This window comes from Pelophylax lessonae (genome assembly GCF_965119305.1).
Source record: "Pelophylax lessonae genome assembly, chromosome: 11".
Lineage (NCBI taxonomy): Eukaryota > Metazoa > Chordata > Amphibia > Anura > Ranidae > Pelophylax > Pelophylax lessonae.
The window spans coordinates 92,351,258-92,370,234 of record NC_138778.1 but is presented as its reverse complement, the minus strand read 5'-3'; the positions used below and the strand labels follow the sequence as shown (position 1 = coordinate 92,370,234).

General features: G+C 47.8%; 2 protein-coding genes across 2 annotated transcripts in view; one reads left to right on the top strand and one right to left on the bottom strand.

The window, feature by feature from the left end:
* IFI35 (interferon induced protein 35) overlaps window positions 1–18,977 on the bottom strand; it is a 129,585-nt gene that overhangs the window by 97,677 nt on the left and 12,931 nt on the right. The window lies entirely within an intron of this gene.
* LOC309566228 (catenin alpha-1-like) lies at window positions 8,812–11,536 on the top strand (the record flags this gene model as incomplete). Its single annotated transcript, XM_082271331.1, has 1 exon — window positions 8,812–11,536. The coding sequence occupies one exon, from the start codon at window positions 8,812–8,814 to the stop codon at window positions 11,515–11,517; it is 2,706 nt and encodes a 901-aa protein (XP_082127457.1). The 3' UTR covers window positions 11,518–11,536.

Sequence of the window (18,977 nt, the reverse complement as noted above, 5' to 3'; positions counted from 1 at the left end):
AGATGGGGTGGGGGGGGAATAGAGTGGGTGAAGTGGAGGGGAAGGGAATATAAGATGGATAAGGTTGGTAAGGCAGTGGAGGAATGGAAGACTGATGAGGTGGGGGGGGAATGGAGTGGGTGAGGTGGGGGGAGGTAAGATGGATGAGGTTGGTAAGGCAGTGGATGAACAAAAGATTGATGAGATGGGAGGAGAATGGAGTAGTTGAGTTGGTGGGGAGGGAATGGAGTGGGTGAGGTGGTGGGGGAGGGGAAGGGAAGATAATTAAGGTTGGTAAAGCAGTGGAGGAACGGAAGATTGATGAGGTGGGGGGCGGAATAGAGTGGGTGAGGTGGGGGGGGGGAAGATGTATGAGGTTGGTAAGGCAGTGGAGGAACAAAAGACTGATGAGATGGGGGGGGGTGGAGTAGGTGAGGTGGTGGGGGAGGGGAAGGGAAGATGTATAAGGTTGGTAAGGCAGTGGATGAACGGAAGACTTATGGGGGGGGGGGGGATGAAGTAGGTGAGGTGGACGGGGAGGGGAAGGGAAGATGGATGAGGTTGATAAGGCAGTGGAAAAATGGAAGACTGATGAGGGTGGGGGGTGAGGTGGGAGCGGAAGGGAAGATGGATGAGGTTGGTAAGGAGTGGATGAACGGAAGACTGATGTGGGAGGCGGGGGTGGAATGAAGTAGGTGAGGTGGTGGGGGAGGGAAAGGGAAGATGAATGAGGTTGGTAAGGCAGTGGAAGAATGGAAGACTGAGGAGGGGAGGGGAGAGGAGGGGAGGTGAGGTGGTGGGAAGGGAAGATGGATGAGGTTGGTAAGGCCGTGTGGAGGAATAGAAGACTGATGGGGGGAGGGGGTGAAGTAGGTGAGGTGGTGGGGAGGGGAATATGGATGAGTTTGGTGAAGTAGTGATGGAACGGAAGACTGATGAGGTGGGTGAAGTATGGCGGAAGGGTGGATGGATGAGGTAAGTCAGTGTAGGAAGGCTGATGAGATGGGGGGGCTGGAGTGGGTGAGGTGGTGGGGAGGGGAAGGGAAGATGGATGAGGTTGGTAAGGCAGTGGAGGAATGGAAGACTGATGAGGTGGGGGGGGGAATGGAGTGGGTGAGGTGGGGGGAGGTAAGATAGATGAGGTTGGTAAGGCAGTGGAGGAACAAAAGACTGATGAGATGGGTGGGGGGCGGGGGAATGGAGTAGGTGAGGTGGTGGGGAGGGAAAGGGAAGATGGATGAGGATGGTAAGGCAGGGGATAAACGGAAGACTGATGAGATGGGGGGGGGGGGGTGGAGTAGATGAGATTGTGGGGGAGGGGAAGGGAAGATAGATAAGGTATGTAAGGCAGTGGAGGAACGGAAGACCGATGAGATGAGGGGGGGGGGATGGAGGTGAGGGGGTGGGGAGGGAATGGGCTGGGTGTGGTGGGGAGGGTAAAGGAAGATGGATGAGGTTGGTAAGGCAGTGGATGAATGGAAGACTGATGAGGGGAGGCCGGGGGGGGGGGGGCGGTGAGGTGGGAGGGGAAGGGAAGATGGATGAGGTTGGTAAGGCAGTGGATGAACAGAAAACTGATGGGGGGGTGGGGGTGGAATGAAGTAGGTGAGGTGGTGGGGGAGGGGAAGGAAAGATGGATGAGGTTGGTAAGGCAGTGGAGAAATTGAAGACTTATGAGGGAGGGGGGTGAGGTGGGAGGGGAATGAAAGATGGATGAGGTTGGTAAGACAGTGGAGGAATAGAAGACTGATGAGGGGGGGAGGGGGGGAGTAGGTGAGGTGGTGGGGAGGGGAAAAGAAGATGGATAAGGTTGGTAAGGCAGTAAAGGAACAGAAGACTGATGAGATGGGGGGGTGGAGTGGGTGAGGTGTTGGGGAAGGGAAGATGGGTGAGGTTGGCAAGGCAGTGGATAAACAAAAGACTGATGAGATGGGGGGGGGGGGATGGATGGAGTAGGTGAGGTGGTGGGGAGGGGAAGATGGATGAGGTTGGTAAGGCAGTGGATGAACGGAAGACTGATGAGATGGGGGGGGGGGGAATGGAGTAGGTGAGGTGGTGGGGGAGGGGAAGGGAAGATAGATAAGGTTAGTAAGGCAGTGGAGGAAAGGAAGACTGAAGAGATGGGGTGGGGGAATGGATGGAGTAGGTGAGGTGGTGGGGAGGGGAAGATGGATGAGGTTGGTAAGGCAGTGGATGAACGGAAGACTGATGAGATGGGGGGGGGGGGGGGGTGGAGTAGGTGAGGTGGTGGGGGAGGGGAAGGGAAGATAGATAAGGTTAGTAAGGCAGTGGAGGAACGTAAGACTGATGAGATGGGGGGGGGGGGGAATGGATGGAGTAGGTGAGGTGGTGGGGAGGGAAGATGGATGAGGTTGGTAAGGCAGTGGAGGAACGGAAGACTGATGAGTAATGATCGACCAATGTCGTCTTTTTAGTGCAATTAACGATATTTTGGTCATAGGATATCGGTATAGGCCGATATTTTTGGACATTTAAAAAAATGTTTTTTTTTTTCACAGGTACAGTTGTGGAGGGATTTGGGGATCTTAAAGACCCCAAACCCCTCCTCTGCACCTTAAAGCATTTAAAACAGCCAGGTTTGACTGTTTTGAATGCTGTCTTTTTTTTAATCTGGTGCCGAATACCTGGAAGTTAAGTCAAGACATCACTTCCGGAGACCTGATCAGAGCTGAATGCGGCTTTGTTCGGGTCTTCTCTTCGGCGGCCGTGGAGGTAGGATGCCCGGGTCTCCCGGTGGAATGGGAGACCCGGGCGAGCCGCGAAAGGGGGCGGGGGACATCCCTTCCCCCTCCTTGTAATGACAGCCAAGTGGCTTCTCAGCCGCATCGGTTGTCATTACAAGACAGCCGACCGTTGGCTATGGATGCCGGTACCATGGTGATGACTCTAGCTGCAGGCATCACTCCAGTACAGCACTTTCTTGGAATATCGGCAATATCGGTAACCTCAGGAGCTGATTCTGATATTTTGGGGAAAGTGCATATCGGCATTAAGGATAATCGGTCGATCCCTACTGATGAGGTGGGGGGGGGGGAATGGAGTGGGTGAGGTGGGGGGGAAGGTAAGATGGATGAGGTTGGTAAGGCAGTGGAGGAACAAAAGACTGATGAGATGGGGGGGGGGGGGTGGGTTGGAGTAGGTGAGGTGGTGGGGAGGGAATGGAGTGGGTGAGGTGGGGAGGGGATGGGAAGATGGATAAGGTTGGTAAGGCAGTGGAGGAACGGAAGACTGATGAGATGGGGGGGGGGGGGTTGGTTGGGGAATGGAGTAGGTGAGGTGGTGGGGGAGGGGAAAGGAAGATGGATGAGGTTGGTAAGGCAGTGGATGAAAGGAAGACTGATGAGACGGGGGGGGGGGAGATGGAGTAGATGAGGTGGTGGGGAGGGGAAGGGAAGATGGATGAGTTTGGTGAAGTAGTGATGGAACGGAAGACTGATGAGGTGGGTGAAATATGGCGGAAGGGTGGATGGATGAGGTGAGTCAGTGTAGGAAGGGAAGAACTGATAAGATGGGTGAAGCAGTGAAAGAAGTGAGGATGGGAGTTCTATGTACAGCAGGGAACAGATGACTGATAAGATGAGGGAAGAAGGGATGGAAGTTCTAGGTACAGCAGGGAACAGATGACTGATGAGATGAGGGAAGAAGGGATGGAAGTTCTAGGTACAGCAGGGAGGAAACGAAGGACTGACAAGGTGAGGGAAGAAGGGATGGAAGTTATAGGTGCAGAAAATACAAAGCAAAAGAAGGGCGCACCAGCCTAGCGCATTATCCTCAGCAAGTTTATTTGGATAAAATTGTTTAAAATCAAATACTCACAAACAAACAAGAAGTTTCAGGCACATCAATTCCATACACCTGCCTCCTACCAGAGGATCAACGTCTTTACTGGAAGCAGAGGGCTGACGCGTTTCGAGGCTGTGCCTCTTCCTCAGAGGCTCTGAGGAAGAGGCACAGCCTCGAAACGCGTCAGCCCTCTGCTTCCAGTAAAGACGTTGATCCTCTGGTAGGAGGCAGGTGTATGGAATTGATGTGCCTGAAACTTCTTGTTTGTTTGTGAGTATTTGATTTTAAACAATTTTATCCAAATAAACTTGCTGAGGATAATGCGCTAGGCTGGTGCGCCCTTCTTTTGCTTTGTATTTTCAGTGTCTGGTCGACCACCCTGGTCGTAAGGGGCAGCAAAGCCTAGCCATCATGGATGCCTAATACCAGTACGAGTTCCAGGATTGAAACAGCCTGAGGACCAGGTTCCGAGCGCAGGAAAGGGGGTGCTGTCCAGCACTTATCTTTTTTGGAAGTTATAGGTGCAGCAGGGAGAGAAGGAAGGAAGAATGGACGGAATTCTAGGTATAGCAGGGAGGGAGGGAAGGAAGAATGGACGGATATTCTAGGTACAGCAGGGAGGAAATGAACGAAGAATGGACGGACGTTCTAGGTGCAGCAGTGAAGGAAGGAAAGAAGAATGGACGGATATTCTAGGTACAACAGGGAGGGAGGAAAGGAAAATGGACGGAAGTTCTAGGTGCAGCAGGGAGGGAAGGAAGTATGGACGGAAATCTAGGTAAAGCAGGGAGGGAAGGAAGAATGGACGGAAGTTATAGGTGCAGCAGGGAGGGAAGGAAGTATGGACAGAATTCTAGGTACAGCAGGGAGAGAAGGAAGGAAGAATGGACGGATGTTCTAGGTACAGCAGGGAGGGAAGGAAGGAAAATGGACGGAAGTTCTAGGTGCAGCAGGGAGGGAAGGAAGTATGGACGGAATTCTAGGTACAGCAGTGAAGGAAGGAAGGAAAAATGGACAGAAGTTCTGGGTACAGCAGGGAGGAAATGAAAGAAGAATGGACGGAAGTTCTGGGTGCAGCAGGGAGGAAATGAAAGAAGAATGGATGGAAGTTCTGGGTACAGCATTGAGGAAATGACGGAAGAATGGACAGAAGTTGTAGGTGCAGCAGGGAGGAAATGAAGGAAGAATGGACGGAAGTTCTAGGTACAGCATTGAGGAAATGAAGGCAGAATGGACGGAAGTTGTAGGTGCAGCAGGGAGGAAATGAAGGAAGAATGGACGGAAGTTCTAGGTACAGCAGGGAGGAAATGAAGGAAGAATGGACGGAAGTTCTGGGTGCAGCAGGGAGGAAATGAAAGAAGAATGGACGGAAGTTCTGGGTGCGGCAGAGAGAGAAGAAAGGAAGAATGGACGGAAGTTCTGGGTACAGCAGGGAGGAAATGAAGGAAGAATGGATGGAAGTTCTGGGTACAGCAGGGAGGAAATGAAAGAAGAATGGACGGAAGTTCTGGGTGCAGCAGGGAGGAAATGAAAGAAGAATGGATGGAAGTTCTGGGTACAGCATTGAGGAAATGACGGAAGAATGGACAGAAGTTGTAGGTGCAGCAGGGAGGAAATGAAGGAAGAATGGACGGAAGTTCTAGGTACAGCATTGAGGAAATGAAGGCAGAATGGACGGAAGTTGTAGGTGCAGCAGGGAGGAAATGAAGGAAGAATGGACGGAAGTTCTAGGTACAGCAGGGAGGAAATGAAGGAAGAATGGACGGAAGTTCTGGGTGCAGCAGGGAGGAAATGAAAGAAGAATGGACGGAAGTTCTGGGTGCGGCAGGGAGAGAAGAAAGGAAGAATGGACGGAAGTTCTGGGTACAGCAGGGAGGAAATGAAGGAAGAATGGATGGAAGTTCTGGGTACAGCAGGGAGGAAATGAAGGAAGAATGGATGGAAGTTCTAGGTACAGCAGGGAGGGAAGGAGGGAAGAATGGATGGAAGTTACAGCAGGGAGGAAATGAAGGAAGAATGGACGGAAGTTGTAGGAGCAGCAGGGAGGAAATGAAGAAAGAATGGACGGAAGTTCTGGGTACAGCAGGGAGGAAATGAAAGAAGAATGGACGGAAGTTCTGGGTGCAGCAGGGAGGAAATGAAAGAAGAATGGACGGAAGTTCTGGGTACAGCATTGAGGAAATGAAGGAAGAATGGACGGAAGTTGTAGGTGCAGCAGGGAGGAAATGAAGGAAGAATGGACGGAAGTTCTAGGTACAGCATTGAGGAAATGAAGGAAGAATGGACGGACGTTGTAGGTGCAGCAGGGAGGAAATGAAGGAAGAATGGACGGAAGTTCTAGGTACAGCAGGGAGGAAATGAAGGAAGAATGGACGGAAGTTCTGGTTGCAGCAGGGAGGAAATGAAAGAAGAATGGACGGAAGTTCTGGGTGCGGCAGGGAGAGAAGAAAGGAAGAATGGACGGAAGTTCTGGGTACAGCAGGGAGGAAATGAAGGAAGAATGGACGGAAGTTCTGGGTACAGCAGGGAGGAAATGAAAGAAGAATGGACGGAAGTTCTGGGTACAGCATTGAGGAAATGAAGGAAGAATGGACGGAAGTTGTAGGTGCAGCAGGGAGGAAATGAAGGAAGAATGGACGGAAGTTGTAGGAGCAGCAGGGAGGAAATGAAGGAAGAATGGACGGAAGTTCTGGGTACAGCAGGGAGGAAATGAAAGAAGAATGGACGGAAGTTCTGGGTGCAGCAGGGAGGAAATGAAAGAAGAATGGACGGAAGTTCTGGGTGCAGCAGGGAGGAAATGAAAGAAGAATGGACGGAAGTTCTGGGTACAGCATTGAGGAAACGAAGGAAGAATGGACGGAAGTTCTAGGTACAGCATTGAGGAAATGAAGGAAGAATGGACGGACGTTGTAGGTGCAGCAGGGAGGAAATGAAGGAAGAATGGACGGAAGTTCTAGGTACAGCAGGGAGGAAATGAAGGAAGAATGGACGGAAGTTCTGGGTGCAGCAGGGAGGAAATGAAAGAAGAATGGACGGAAGTTCTGGGTGCGGCAGGGAGAGAAGAAAGGAAGAATGGACGGAAGTTCTGGGTACAGCAGGGAGGAAATGAAGGAATAATGGACGGAAGTTCTGGGTACAGCAGGGAGGAAATGAAGGAAGAATGGACGGAAGTTCTAGGTGCAGCAGGGAGGAAATGAAGGAAGAATGGACGGAAGTTCTGGGTACAGCAGGGAGGAAATGAAGGAAGAATGGACGGAAGTTCTAGGTGCAGCAGGGAGGAAATGAAGGAAGAATGGACGGAAGTTCTGGGTACAGCAGGGAGGAAATGAAGGAAGAATGGATGGAAGTTCTGGGTACAGCATGGAAGGAAGGAAAGAAGAATGGATGGAAGTTCTGGGTACAGCAGGGAGGAAATGAAGGAAGAATGGACGGAAGTTCTAGGTGCAGCAGTGAAAGAAGAATGGACGGAAGTTCTAGGTGCAGCAGGGAGGAAATGAAGGAAGAATGGACGGAAGTTCTAGGTACAGCATTGAGGAAATGAAGGAAGAATGGACGGACGTTGTAGGTGCAGCAGGGAGGAAATGAAGGAAGAATGGACGGAAGTTCTAGGTACAGCAGGGAGGAAATGAAGGAAGAATGGACGGAAGTTCTGGGTGCGGCAGGGAGAGAAGAAAGGAAGAATGGACGGAAGTTCTGGGTACAGCAGGGAGGAAATGAAGGAAGAATGGACGGAAGTTCTGGGTACAGCAGGGAGGAAATGAAAGAAGAATGGACGGAAGTTCTGGGTACAGCAGGGAGGAAATGAAAGAAGAATGGACGGAAGTTCTGGGTGCGGCAGGGAGAGAAGAAAGGAAGAATGGACGGAAGTTCTGGGTACAGCAGGGAGGAAATGAAGGAAGAATGGACGGAAGTTCTGGGTACAGCAGGGAGGAAATGAAAGAAGAATGGACGGAAGTTCTGGGTGCAGCAGGGAGGAAATGAAGGAAGAATGGACGGAAGTTCTAGGTACAGCAGGGAGGAAATGAAGGAAGAATGGACGGAAGTTCTGGGTACAGCAGGGAGGAAATGAAAGAAGAATGGACGGAAGTTCTGGGTGCGGCAGGGAGAGAAGAAAGGAAGAATGGACGGAAGTTCTGGGTACAGCAGGGAGGAAATGAAAGAAGAATGGACGGAAGTTCTGGGTACAGCAGGGAGGAAATGAAGGAAGAATGGACGGAAGTTCTAGGTGCAGCAGGGAGGAAATGAAGGAAGAATGGACGGAAGTTCTGGGTACAGCAGGGAGGAAATGAAGGAAGAATGGACGGAAGTTCTAGGTGCAGCAGGGAGGAAATGAAGGAAGAATGGACGGAAGTTCTGGGTACAGCAGGGAAAGAAGGAAAGACGAATGGATGGAAGTTCTGGGTACAGCAGGGAGGAAATGAAGGAAGAATGGATGGAAGTTCTAGGTGCAGCAGTGAAAGAAGAATGGACGGAAGTTCTGGGTGCAGCAGGGAGGAAATGAAGGAAGAATGGATGGAAGTTCTAGGTGCAGCAGTGAAAGAAGAATGGACGGAAGTTCTGGGTGCAGCAGGGAGGAAATGAAGGAAGAATGGATGGAAGTTCTAGGTGCAGCAGTGAAAGAAGAGTTCTGGGTACAGCAGGGAGGAAATGAAGGAAGAATGGACGGAAGTTCTAGGTGCAGCAGTGAAAGAAGAATGGACGGAAGTTCTGGGTGCAGCAGGGAGGAAATGAAGGAAGAATGGACGGAAGTTCTAGGTGCAGCAGGAAGGGAAGGAAGGAGGTGGAAGGGATGACGAGGTGGGTGAGGCGGTGGGGGACGGGATGACGAGGTGGGCGAGGCGGTGGGGGAAGGGAGGGATGACGCGGTGAGGGAAGGGATGTCGGGCGCACTAGGTGAGCCGGAAATGACGTCATACCGATACTAGGAGATAACGGAGGCGCAGCTCTCCATCCATCATCTTCCGGCTGGTTTATCCCGGACCGAGTCATTCACTTCCCAGCCACCGCCGCTGCACATCGCTCGTCACCATGAGTCTTAATACGGCGAACATTAACTTGAAATGGAACCCGAAGAGCCTGGAGATCCGGACTGTGGCGGTGGAGCGCCTGTTGGAGCCGCTGGTGAGTCAGGTGACCACTCTGGTGAATAGCAGTAACAAAGGGCCGTCCGGTAAGAAGAAAGGCCGCTCGAAGAAGGCCCGGGTCCTGGCCGCCTCGGTAGAACAAGCCACCCAGAACTTCCTGGAGAAAGGCGATAAGATCGCTAAGGAGAGTCAGTTCCTGAGGGACGAGCTGGCCGCCGCTGTAGACGAGGTCCGCAGCCAGGGGGAGCTGATGAGATCGGCCTCCGGAGACTTCGCTGATGATCCCTGCTCCTCGGTAAAGAGGGGGAATGTTGTCCGGGCGGCCCGCAGCCTCCTCTCCGCCGTCACCAGGCTGCTGATCCTGGCTGACATGGCCGATGTCTTCAAACTGCTGGTCCAGCTGAAGGTGGTGGAGGACGGGGTGCTGAGGCTGAGGAATGCCGGTACCGAGCAGGATCTGGGTATTCAGTATAAAGCATTGAACGCTGAGCTGGGGAAATTACAGGCGATGAGTGCTAAAAGACAACAGGATCTGAAGGACGCCGGACACAGGGATCAGATTGCTGCCGCTAGAGGAATCTTACTGAAGAATATCCCTATCTTATACTCGGCCTCCCAGGCCTGTCTGCAGCATCCAGATGTCGCTGCCTATAGGGCTAACAGAGACTTGGTGTACAAACATTTGCAGCAAGCCATCACTGCCATCAACAATGCAGCCCAGGCCACCCCATCCGAAGAAGCGACACCCCAGGGAGGGGAGCTCGCCGTGGCCCTCAATAACTTTGATAAACAGATCATCATGGATCCCATAGGTTTTACAGAAGAAAAGTTCAGGCCGTCTTTGGAGGAGAGACTAGAAAGTATTATTAGTGGGGCGGCATTGATGGCGGATTCCACCTGTACACGGGATGACCGCCGAGAACGCATCGTGGCCGAATGTAATCTGGTAAGACAAGCCTTGCAGGATCTCCTCTCGGAATACATGAGTAATTCTGGACGCAAGGAAAGGAGCGATGTTCTTAATGCCGCCATAGATAAAATGACCAGAAAGACCAGAGATCTGCGCAAGCAGTTGTGTAAAGCCGTCATGGACCACGTCTCTGACTCTTTCCTAGAGACCAATGTGCCACTCCTGGTTCTGATCGAGGCTGCCAAGAATGGCAACGAAAAGGAAGTCAAAGAGTATGCCCAAGTTTTTCGTGAACACGCAACTAAACTGATCGAAGTGGCAAACTTGGCGTGCTCCATCTCCAACAATGAGGATGGGGTTAAAATCGTGCGTGTATCTGCAAACCAGCTGGAGGCGCTGTGTCCTCAGGTCATAAATGCAGCTTTGGCCTTAGCCGCCAAGCCTCACAGTAGAGTGGCTTTGGACAATATGGATATTTTCAAGGACCAGTGGGAAAAGCAAGTCGGTATCCTTACTGATGCAGTCGATGATATTACTTCCATTGATGACTTTTTGTCCGTCTCGGAAAATCACATCTTAGAAGATGTCAATAAATGTGTGATAGCCCTGCAGGAGAGGGATATCGATGGGCTGGATCGCACCGCAGGGGTTATACGTGGCCGTGCTGCCAGAGTTATGCATGTCGTCCTTTCAGAAATGGAAAACTATGAGGCCGGGATTTACACAGAAAAAGTTATGGAAGCTTCTAAACTGTTGTCAGACACTGTCATGCCGCGTTTTGCAGAGCAAGTGGAAACTGTAGTTAATGCTCTCATTCGAGATCCTAATCACCCCGTAGATGAAAATGAATTTATTGATGCCTCCAGGCTTGTGTATGACGGTATCCGTGACATCAGAAAAGCCGTTTTGATGATCAGAACTCCAGAAGAGCTGGACGATTCTGATTTTGAGGCAGATGACATTGATGTGAGAAGCCATACCAGCATTCAGACTGAAGATGACCAACTCATTGCAGGGCAGAGTGCCAGAGCAATCATGGCTCAGCTTCCACAGGAACAAAAGGCAAAGATTGCAGAACAAGTCGCAAGTTTCCAAGAAGAAAAAAGTAAGCTGGATGCCGAAGTCTCCAAATGGGATGACAGTGGCAATGACATCATTGTTTTGGCCAAGCAGATGTGTATGATCATGATGGAGATGACGGATTTTACAAGAGGAAAGGGTCATCTTAAAAATGCTTCAGATGTCATAGGTGCTGCAAAGAAAATTGCAGAAGCTGGATCACGAATGGACAAATTGGGCCGTGCCATTGCTGACCAGTGCCCTGACTCTAGCTGCAAACAAGATCTCCTGGCATACCTGCAGCGCATTTCCTTATACTGCCATCAGTTAAATATCTGCAGCAAAGTTAAAGCAGAAGTTCAGAATCTTGGTGGTGAGTTAGTCGTCTCCGGAGCTGACAGTGCCATGTCACTGATCCAAGCTGCTAAGAACTTGATGAATGCTGTGGTTCAAACTGTTAAAGCATCTTATGTGGCTTCTACAAAATATCAAAAGTCCCAGGGAATGGCATCCTTAAACTTGCCTGCAGTTTCCTGGAAAATGAAGGCCCCGGAGAAAAAGCCACTAGTCAAGAGAGAAAAGCAAGATGAAACCCAAACTAAAATTAAGCGAGCATCTCAGAAGAAACATGTGAATCCTGTGCAGGCTCTTAGTGAATTTAAAGCTATGGAGAGTATTTGAAAGACAGTGAGCACAGTGCATTCTACTGCTCTTGCATATATTACAATTAATAATGCTATTTTTTTTTCTTTTTTGCCAGTTTTTTATACTGCTCACAAATATTCCAATTATAAACACTAATCTGTTCCTCTGCCAGCCTTTTACATGAACCTGTGAGGATAGAAATATGGATTTTACCGTTCCTGGCTTGCTTTTAAAACCTGTTCTGGTTTTGTCATCCCTGATTTTTGGTTTTATGGTCTAGTACAGTGGTCCTCAACTCCGGTCCTCAGGGCACACTAACAGGCCAGGTTTTAAGTATTACCTTGGAGAGATGCAGACTAGAGTACTGCAATCACTGAGCAGCAAATGAAATCACCTGGGATTTATATCAGTTATCTTGCAAATCTGGCCTGTTAGTGGGCCCTGAGGGCCAGGGTTGAGGACCACTGGTCTAGTACAGGGATATGCAAACTGTGGCCCTCCAGCTGTTTCAAAACTACAACTCCCATCATGCCTCTGGGTGTCAGTCTTGTGGCTGTCAGTCTTGCTATGCATCATGGGACTTGTAGTTTTGTAACAGCTGGAGGGCCACAGTTTGCATATCCCTGGTCTAGTATGTTACTGTGCTGGACAAGCATTGTAGCTAATGAAGTCTAAACTCTCTGTTCTGCATATTTATTCCAGGTTGGTAACTCACTAGTTAGTAAGAGTCCATTCAGACTAGCGCCACTTGTCAGGCGACTTGGTCGCCTGACAAGTTGCGGTCGGTCGCTCGCCATTGAGTAGTACAGGACCCGTTCTAATAGGAGTGACACAAGTCGCTCCAACTTAGAAAAAGGGTCCTGTACTACTTTGGGGCGACTTGCATTGACTTCCATTCTATGAAGTCCGTGCAAGTCGCGCCGAAGTCGCGGTGCACAGTGCACCGCGCCTTCACAGGTCGCCCCACAAAGTCGTGTCGCGCCAGTCTGAATGGGCTGTAAAGCCACAGTTTGGTGATAACTGGCAATCCCACCTTCCACATTTCTACCCTTACAGGTTCTATCTAATCTGGCCTACATTCTAGTTATGCCACATATGCTCCTTATTATTATTCTTAATAAATATATACTTAATATTGATAGACCTGAGTACTTTAGAGAGCTAAGATAGCTTTGCATTCAACCTTAAAGCATACCTGCAGTTACAAGTTGCAAAAGTATTAGTGCTCTAACATAGCTGACACTTTATGTACCTTGATACAGCCCTGAGACCTGGGGGTGTCTCCTTATCATTGGCAAGTACTGAGTTGCCAGGGATAAGGCCCTTTTTTTAAAAAAAACTTGGAAGCTGGTTGTAATTTTCATACCAGGGTGCTTTGTGTTGGTAATGTTACATGGCAACCTTTATGCAACCACAGTTATGCTTTATGGGGCTAATTTCAGCTAAAAATCTTTATTTCCTCTAAAATTTCCATTCTGACTACCCAGTCTTGGATGTTCCCTTTTTAAAACTGCATGCATTGTTTTACTTATATACCAGAGAAAACAAATGTATTTAACTTGAACTCTAAACCAAATGTAATCCAATCTTCAATGCTTAAAGCTCAATGCAGTTATGTACTGCACATAACAAGCATAAATCTTAAAAATATCATCTTGTATGCCTTGCAGAGCCACTTATTTCTTAGACTTGGTAATGTTTTATTGTTCCCTCTTGGTTCTGCACAGCATGGGATTTTCAGAAAACACGTACCTGTTCTCACAGCTATAGCAGCAATTCCTTTCTGCCAAATTAATTTTCAACTCGCATGCATTTGGTGATGATCACTTTATCAAGATACGCTATAGTGATGTCACCAATTTACTGTGAATTGATACATAAAATGTATCGGTGTACTATATTGGTAACAAGATTTTAATGTAGATCATGACTATTGTGTGCGGGGTTTTTTTTTTTTTTTTATTTAACTCTACATTGGTGATATTAATTCTGTTAGGCAGGACGGTGAGAAACTTAAAGTAGAACTCCAGCCTCAATATAACTAGTCTTAAAAATGTCCCCTCTACCCTCCTAACACATATGCTGACTAACCTGTATAAAGATGTGTATAGTACAGTGTTGCTCAACTCCAGTCCTCTGGGCACACTAAGGGCTCTTTCACACGGCCGTTCAGTTTTTTGGCTCCGCTCCGGTCCTTTTTTTAATTAATTTTTTTCATGGACCGACATCCGCAATCCCATAGACTTACATTATGTCCGTATATCATCCGCAAATGGATGGGATGATATGCGGACATACGGAGCGGATGACACAAGTGTCATCCGCTCCGTATGTCCGCATATCATCCCATCCGTTTGCGGATGATATGCGGACATAATGTAAGTCTATGGGATTGCGGATGTCAGCGGATGACACCGCTGACATCCAATTTTCCTTCCTTTCCATTTTTTACACGGATGGAAAAAATGGGGTTCTGTTCCGTTCCAAAAAACGGAACAGAACTGAAAGGAGGAAAATCGGATGTCAGCGGATGGTAATCCACTGACATCCGCAATGCCATTGACATTCATTATGTCCGTAAATCATCTGCAAAAAAATAGGATGATTTGCGGACATATGGAGCGCCCGTGTGAAATGGCCCTAACAGGCCAGATTTTAAGTATTACCTTGGGGAGATGCAGACTAGAATACTGCAATCACTGAGCAGCAAATTGTATCACCTGTGATGTGATGTATTTCAGTTTTCTTGCAAACCTGGGCTGTTAGTGTGCCCTGAGGACCAGAGTGGAGAATCACTGGTCTACTACTACTTCTCAGGCTGCTCTGGTCTGGTCACATGATCGCCTGTGTCAGCCAGCTGCAGGGGGGAGGAAAGAGCGCTCGGCAATGCCTAGGAGAGGTGACATCACCCATAGGCTCCCATGCCCCAGCTTTTGACGCTCCCTCCTCTTCCCTGCATCCACTGCTGGCTGACGCAGGGAAGCTGGATCATGTGACCAGCAAAAGCTTAAATTAGTAAGTATATACATCTTTTTTACAGGTTAGCCAGCATGGGTGTTTGGCGGTTTAGGATGGAACTCTACTTTAAGAAAGCGTTCACTATCTAATTCATTAAAGTAGAATACCTAGTAAAAAGAAAATCCTAGTTGTAGCTACAATAGTGTTTATAACTTCTTAGGTTTCTGTTGTTGCTCATTTTCTCTAAAGTAATTGTTATACATTTGTCCATGAGATAAAACTAACAGTAAAGGGAAATACCTTTTACAGCTGCCATTGAAACAGGTGTCCCTATTGCAGTAGTTTTCCCTAATGTCTGTTGGACTGTCTGCTGTAAAATTCTAGATTTCACTTTACTTTTCCTACTTCTCTGAAATGAGAACAAATCCAGCAATAGCTGCCCTAATAAGGATCTACATTTTTGCCATTCAAAACTATAAAAACATTTGGCTGGATTTATATTTTTAACTTTTATAGAATTTAGAACCGTAATGGGTAACCCTGGAGAGGTGGAGATCTTGAACAATGCAGAAGAGATCAAAGATTGGCAGGGTTTAGCAATATCTTTCCTCCTCCCCCCTCCCCCCCCCCTTTTTTTTTTTTTTTTTTTTTTTTTTTTTCTTCATGGAGATAACCTAACAATGCCCCATTAAAGGTAGTTTGAAGAGTTCAGGGTCTGTAGTAAGTAACCCATAGTGCAGGAGTAGGTATGTAACGCAGAGCGCAGGGGTCATAAAAAAACTCAGGTCAGTAATAGGTAAGAGACAGGTGTAAGTAACGCACCTCTCCCGCTACCTCTCTAAAATTCACTCACTAAATCTCAGATGCAGTCTTGCCCAGCAAAATGAGAGAGGTTGTCCCAGGTGTCCCCTGGACTGTCATATGACAAATCAAAGTCCTACTGGTGTCAGGGGCTAGTGCCCCATTGGGGTCACAGTCTACCCATCCTATGCACGTGATCAATAGGTTGATTGCAGAATATTTTGCTGACCCCTGATTCAGAAATATCCAGACCCCCCGATTCAGAAATATCCGGTATGTCCTACTGAAAATGTTCCTTTTTTTAATGTAATAGGGTCAGTCTCTTCCTGTAATAATTTGGCTATAAAATATTTAATTAGATCTGGCATTACACTGCTTTCACAGTTCTCACATGATAACACACAAATATTGCGGTCACCATGCCCACTTGGCAACACATCTACACTATTCAGTGCCCACATGGCAACATGCTTACACTAATTTCACACTGCCCTCGTGGCACAAACATTTTAGCAAAATTCACACAGAAATTGGGAATAGAGTAAATGTGAGGATCATAGGATCATGTACAAGCATAATAGAGCCAATAAGGCCATGAATATTTTACTTCACAAATATAGAATATCAGTCAGAAAAGTTTTTTTGACACTACAGATTTCTTTTCAGTAAATTTTAGAAACTTAAAGGATTAGTCTACCTAAATGTAGATGCTGGAAGCAATCTAGCAATTTATCTCTCAGGGACCCTGCTATGATTCCTCGGCTTGAGTTCCTACATGCAAGCAGTGGCCATTATGAAGGTTTCTACTCTCTTAAATCATTTGATTTATATTATGAAGAATACACCATGGGTAGCTGGAACACATCCAGGTGGTCAGGGACATTATGGCAGGGAAATCTTGGTACTGAAGTATGCAATCAACATAAATCAGGGGACTTTACAGGCTCCACATATAGCCAAAATTGACTGGCTCTTACAGGAAATGCTCAAATCCTGCTTTTTGCCATATCAACTGTTAATGCTAAATACAATCTCAATGCAAATAAAATAAATTCTCATTACATACAGTAGGTACTGCACATTCTTGTGCAGTTTTATGAAATAATGTTTGTAAGGAATGGAGAAATGTTACAGCCAAATTGATTTCAGTTTCAATCTGCTAAAGATATTCCAGATGCAAGATCCAAAACCAGTTCATTGTCTTCTTTCTAAATCTAAATCAGCCACAGCCACAGCCTAAGGCCCCTTTCACACAGGCGATCCGGTCCGATTGGCCTGTTAGTTTCTCAGGTGGACCTGATCGGATGCTCCATGCATCCCTATGGGGCAGCGGGTGTCAACGGAGACATCTCTGCTGACACCCGCTGCTATCCTATTCCGATCCTATCTGTGAAATCCGGAGGGATGGAAACCCTATTTTCCATCCGTCTGGAGGATCGGATGAGACCGGACAGGCGGTCCATTCTCATCCAATCTCCCATAGAGGACAGCGGGGATCTCTGCACACAGAGCGGATCGATCCCCCGCTGAGCAGAACGGACTTCGTTGGGCAGTGCGCCCATGTGAAAGGGGCCTAATTTGAAAAGCCTATCCCCTGCCAGCACCTGCAGAGCTTCCCCTTGTTTGCTGTGGGGAAGTAGTGATCTGACCTATAGCCCTGTAATTAGCAAACTGATGCTGTTCGCTGATTGGAAAGCTTTGACTCTGTGGGGGTGTGCTGGACCTTTGCAGTAAATCCCTACTTCCCCCTATACACAAGGGAGAAGGATTTTCTAACTCAGGCAGAAAACAAGACTTTGGAAATCTTATGTTGATGTCTTGGAATATAGTGAGCTGATAGAGGCTTGGTTCACATATGTGATGCGGGAACCCTGCAAATCCACTGTGGGTTCCTGCATCGCATTCAAATCGCACACTGCCATATGCAAACTGCTGGGGGTGTCAATACAAAGTTGACACCCCCCCCCCCCCCCAGATCAGTTCCCATATCGCAGTGCGAACTGTCAGTTCGGACATAAATTTAATTGCATTGGTGTGAGCCACCATGTGATCCGATTCTGCTGCGGACCTAAAAAAGGGTCCTGTGCGTGTTGTGTCTGAATCCGATGCAAATTCAGCCATACAATCTGTATGGTTGAATTTGCATCGCGCAGACATCACATGTGATTTGCAGATCAGTGTGCTCTGAATCACATGCAATGTCTGACATCACTATAATGTGAACCGGGGCTTAAGCAAGAATGACAATAGTCTCTCTTACCAATCGTTCAATTTTACATGGTGAAATCATTTAAGGTGTGGCCCTTTGTTTAATATAAAGTGAGATTTTTATTAAATGTTTATTTGGGCGTTTTCCCTCTTTTTGTGACACTTGGAGCAATGCTAGGAGCTGAGCTTCCATTTTTTGCTTCTCAGGAGTACAGCCTCCATGTATTCCTCTGAGGAATCTTCGTGGGTGTTAGTAATGGTGTCACTAAGGGAATTGTAAGCTGGGTCATTTTACATATGTTTTTAATGTAGCACAAAGCTCTCTGTAGCAAACCAGATCTATGCATTTCATTTTAGTCACTGTGCAATAACAGCTGTATGTAAAGACCTGTACTGTGACAAAACCAATCCTTATCAGGGACATCAAGTTATAGATATTGCAAAGGGCTACCTTGAACAGGGGACATTTTTTATTATTCTTCACCTGCACCAAAGGAGTTTTCTGTTTTTGATACTTGGTAAAAGCGATGATGTTGGAGAAGGCACTGTAGGTATTAGAGTCGGTTCACACTGGGGTGGCACGACTCTGTACTACTTCGGGGGCGACTTGTGCATTCCCATGCACCACGACTTCGGAGCGACTTGCAGGGACTTCACATAATGGAAGTCTATGCAAGTCGCTCCGAGGTCGCCCCAAAGTAGTACAGGACCCTTTTTCTAAGTCGGAGCGGCTTGTGTCGCTCCTATTAGAACGGGTCCTGTAACGGTCAATGGACCGCGAGGGAGCGCAACTTGTCAGGCTGACAAGTCGCCTGACAAGTCGCTCTAGTGTGAATCGAGACTTAGGCTTACCTTCCATGTTACACTGTACAATCTTCTTTTAGCTCTACCAACAAGTATGCTGAGAGAGAATGTGTCTGATACTATTTAAATAGATTGTTCATGTAACCCCCCCTCCCATAATGTGTTTGGTAAAGCTGAAGGAGGTTGTAAAGTCACAACAGAATCACTGGGTTGCAGCTCACCACCTCTGTAGGAGGCTTCCTTTTCTGGCTGAAATGAAGTAGAACCTCATTAGTAGGTAGCAAAGGGAGCAGTAACCATTGGACATCTTGGTGATTTAGCCAGTGATGAAGAGAGTTTAAAGAATGTAATGCCTCGTTTTCACTGAGCGGTACGGTACACCTTGATCAGGCTTGCATTTCCACCACCAATAGTACCTCAGCTCAACAGTCTAGCTCCACCCTGTTGGTACGGTACTAATGTGCTTGGTACCCCAACAAAAGGGTCCCAAGAAAGTGGTACGGTTTGGAATTAGGGTACCATTCACAACTTTTGACAATGGAAACTACAAATTGCGTACCGAACCGTACTGCTCTGTGGAAATGAGGCATTAGTGGTAGGGGAGTGATCCTGTTTCTGGTGAACAGGGTTGCTGGTGTCACATGCTCCTACAGTTTACAGCTCTGTCCTAAATAAAATGGGCTTTACATCTTGCTTTTCAGATAGCAGTGTTCTGGAACTGAATC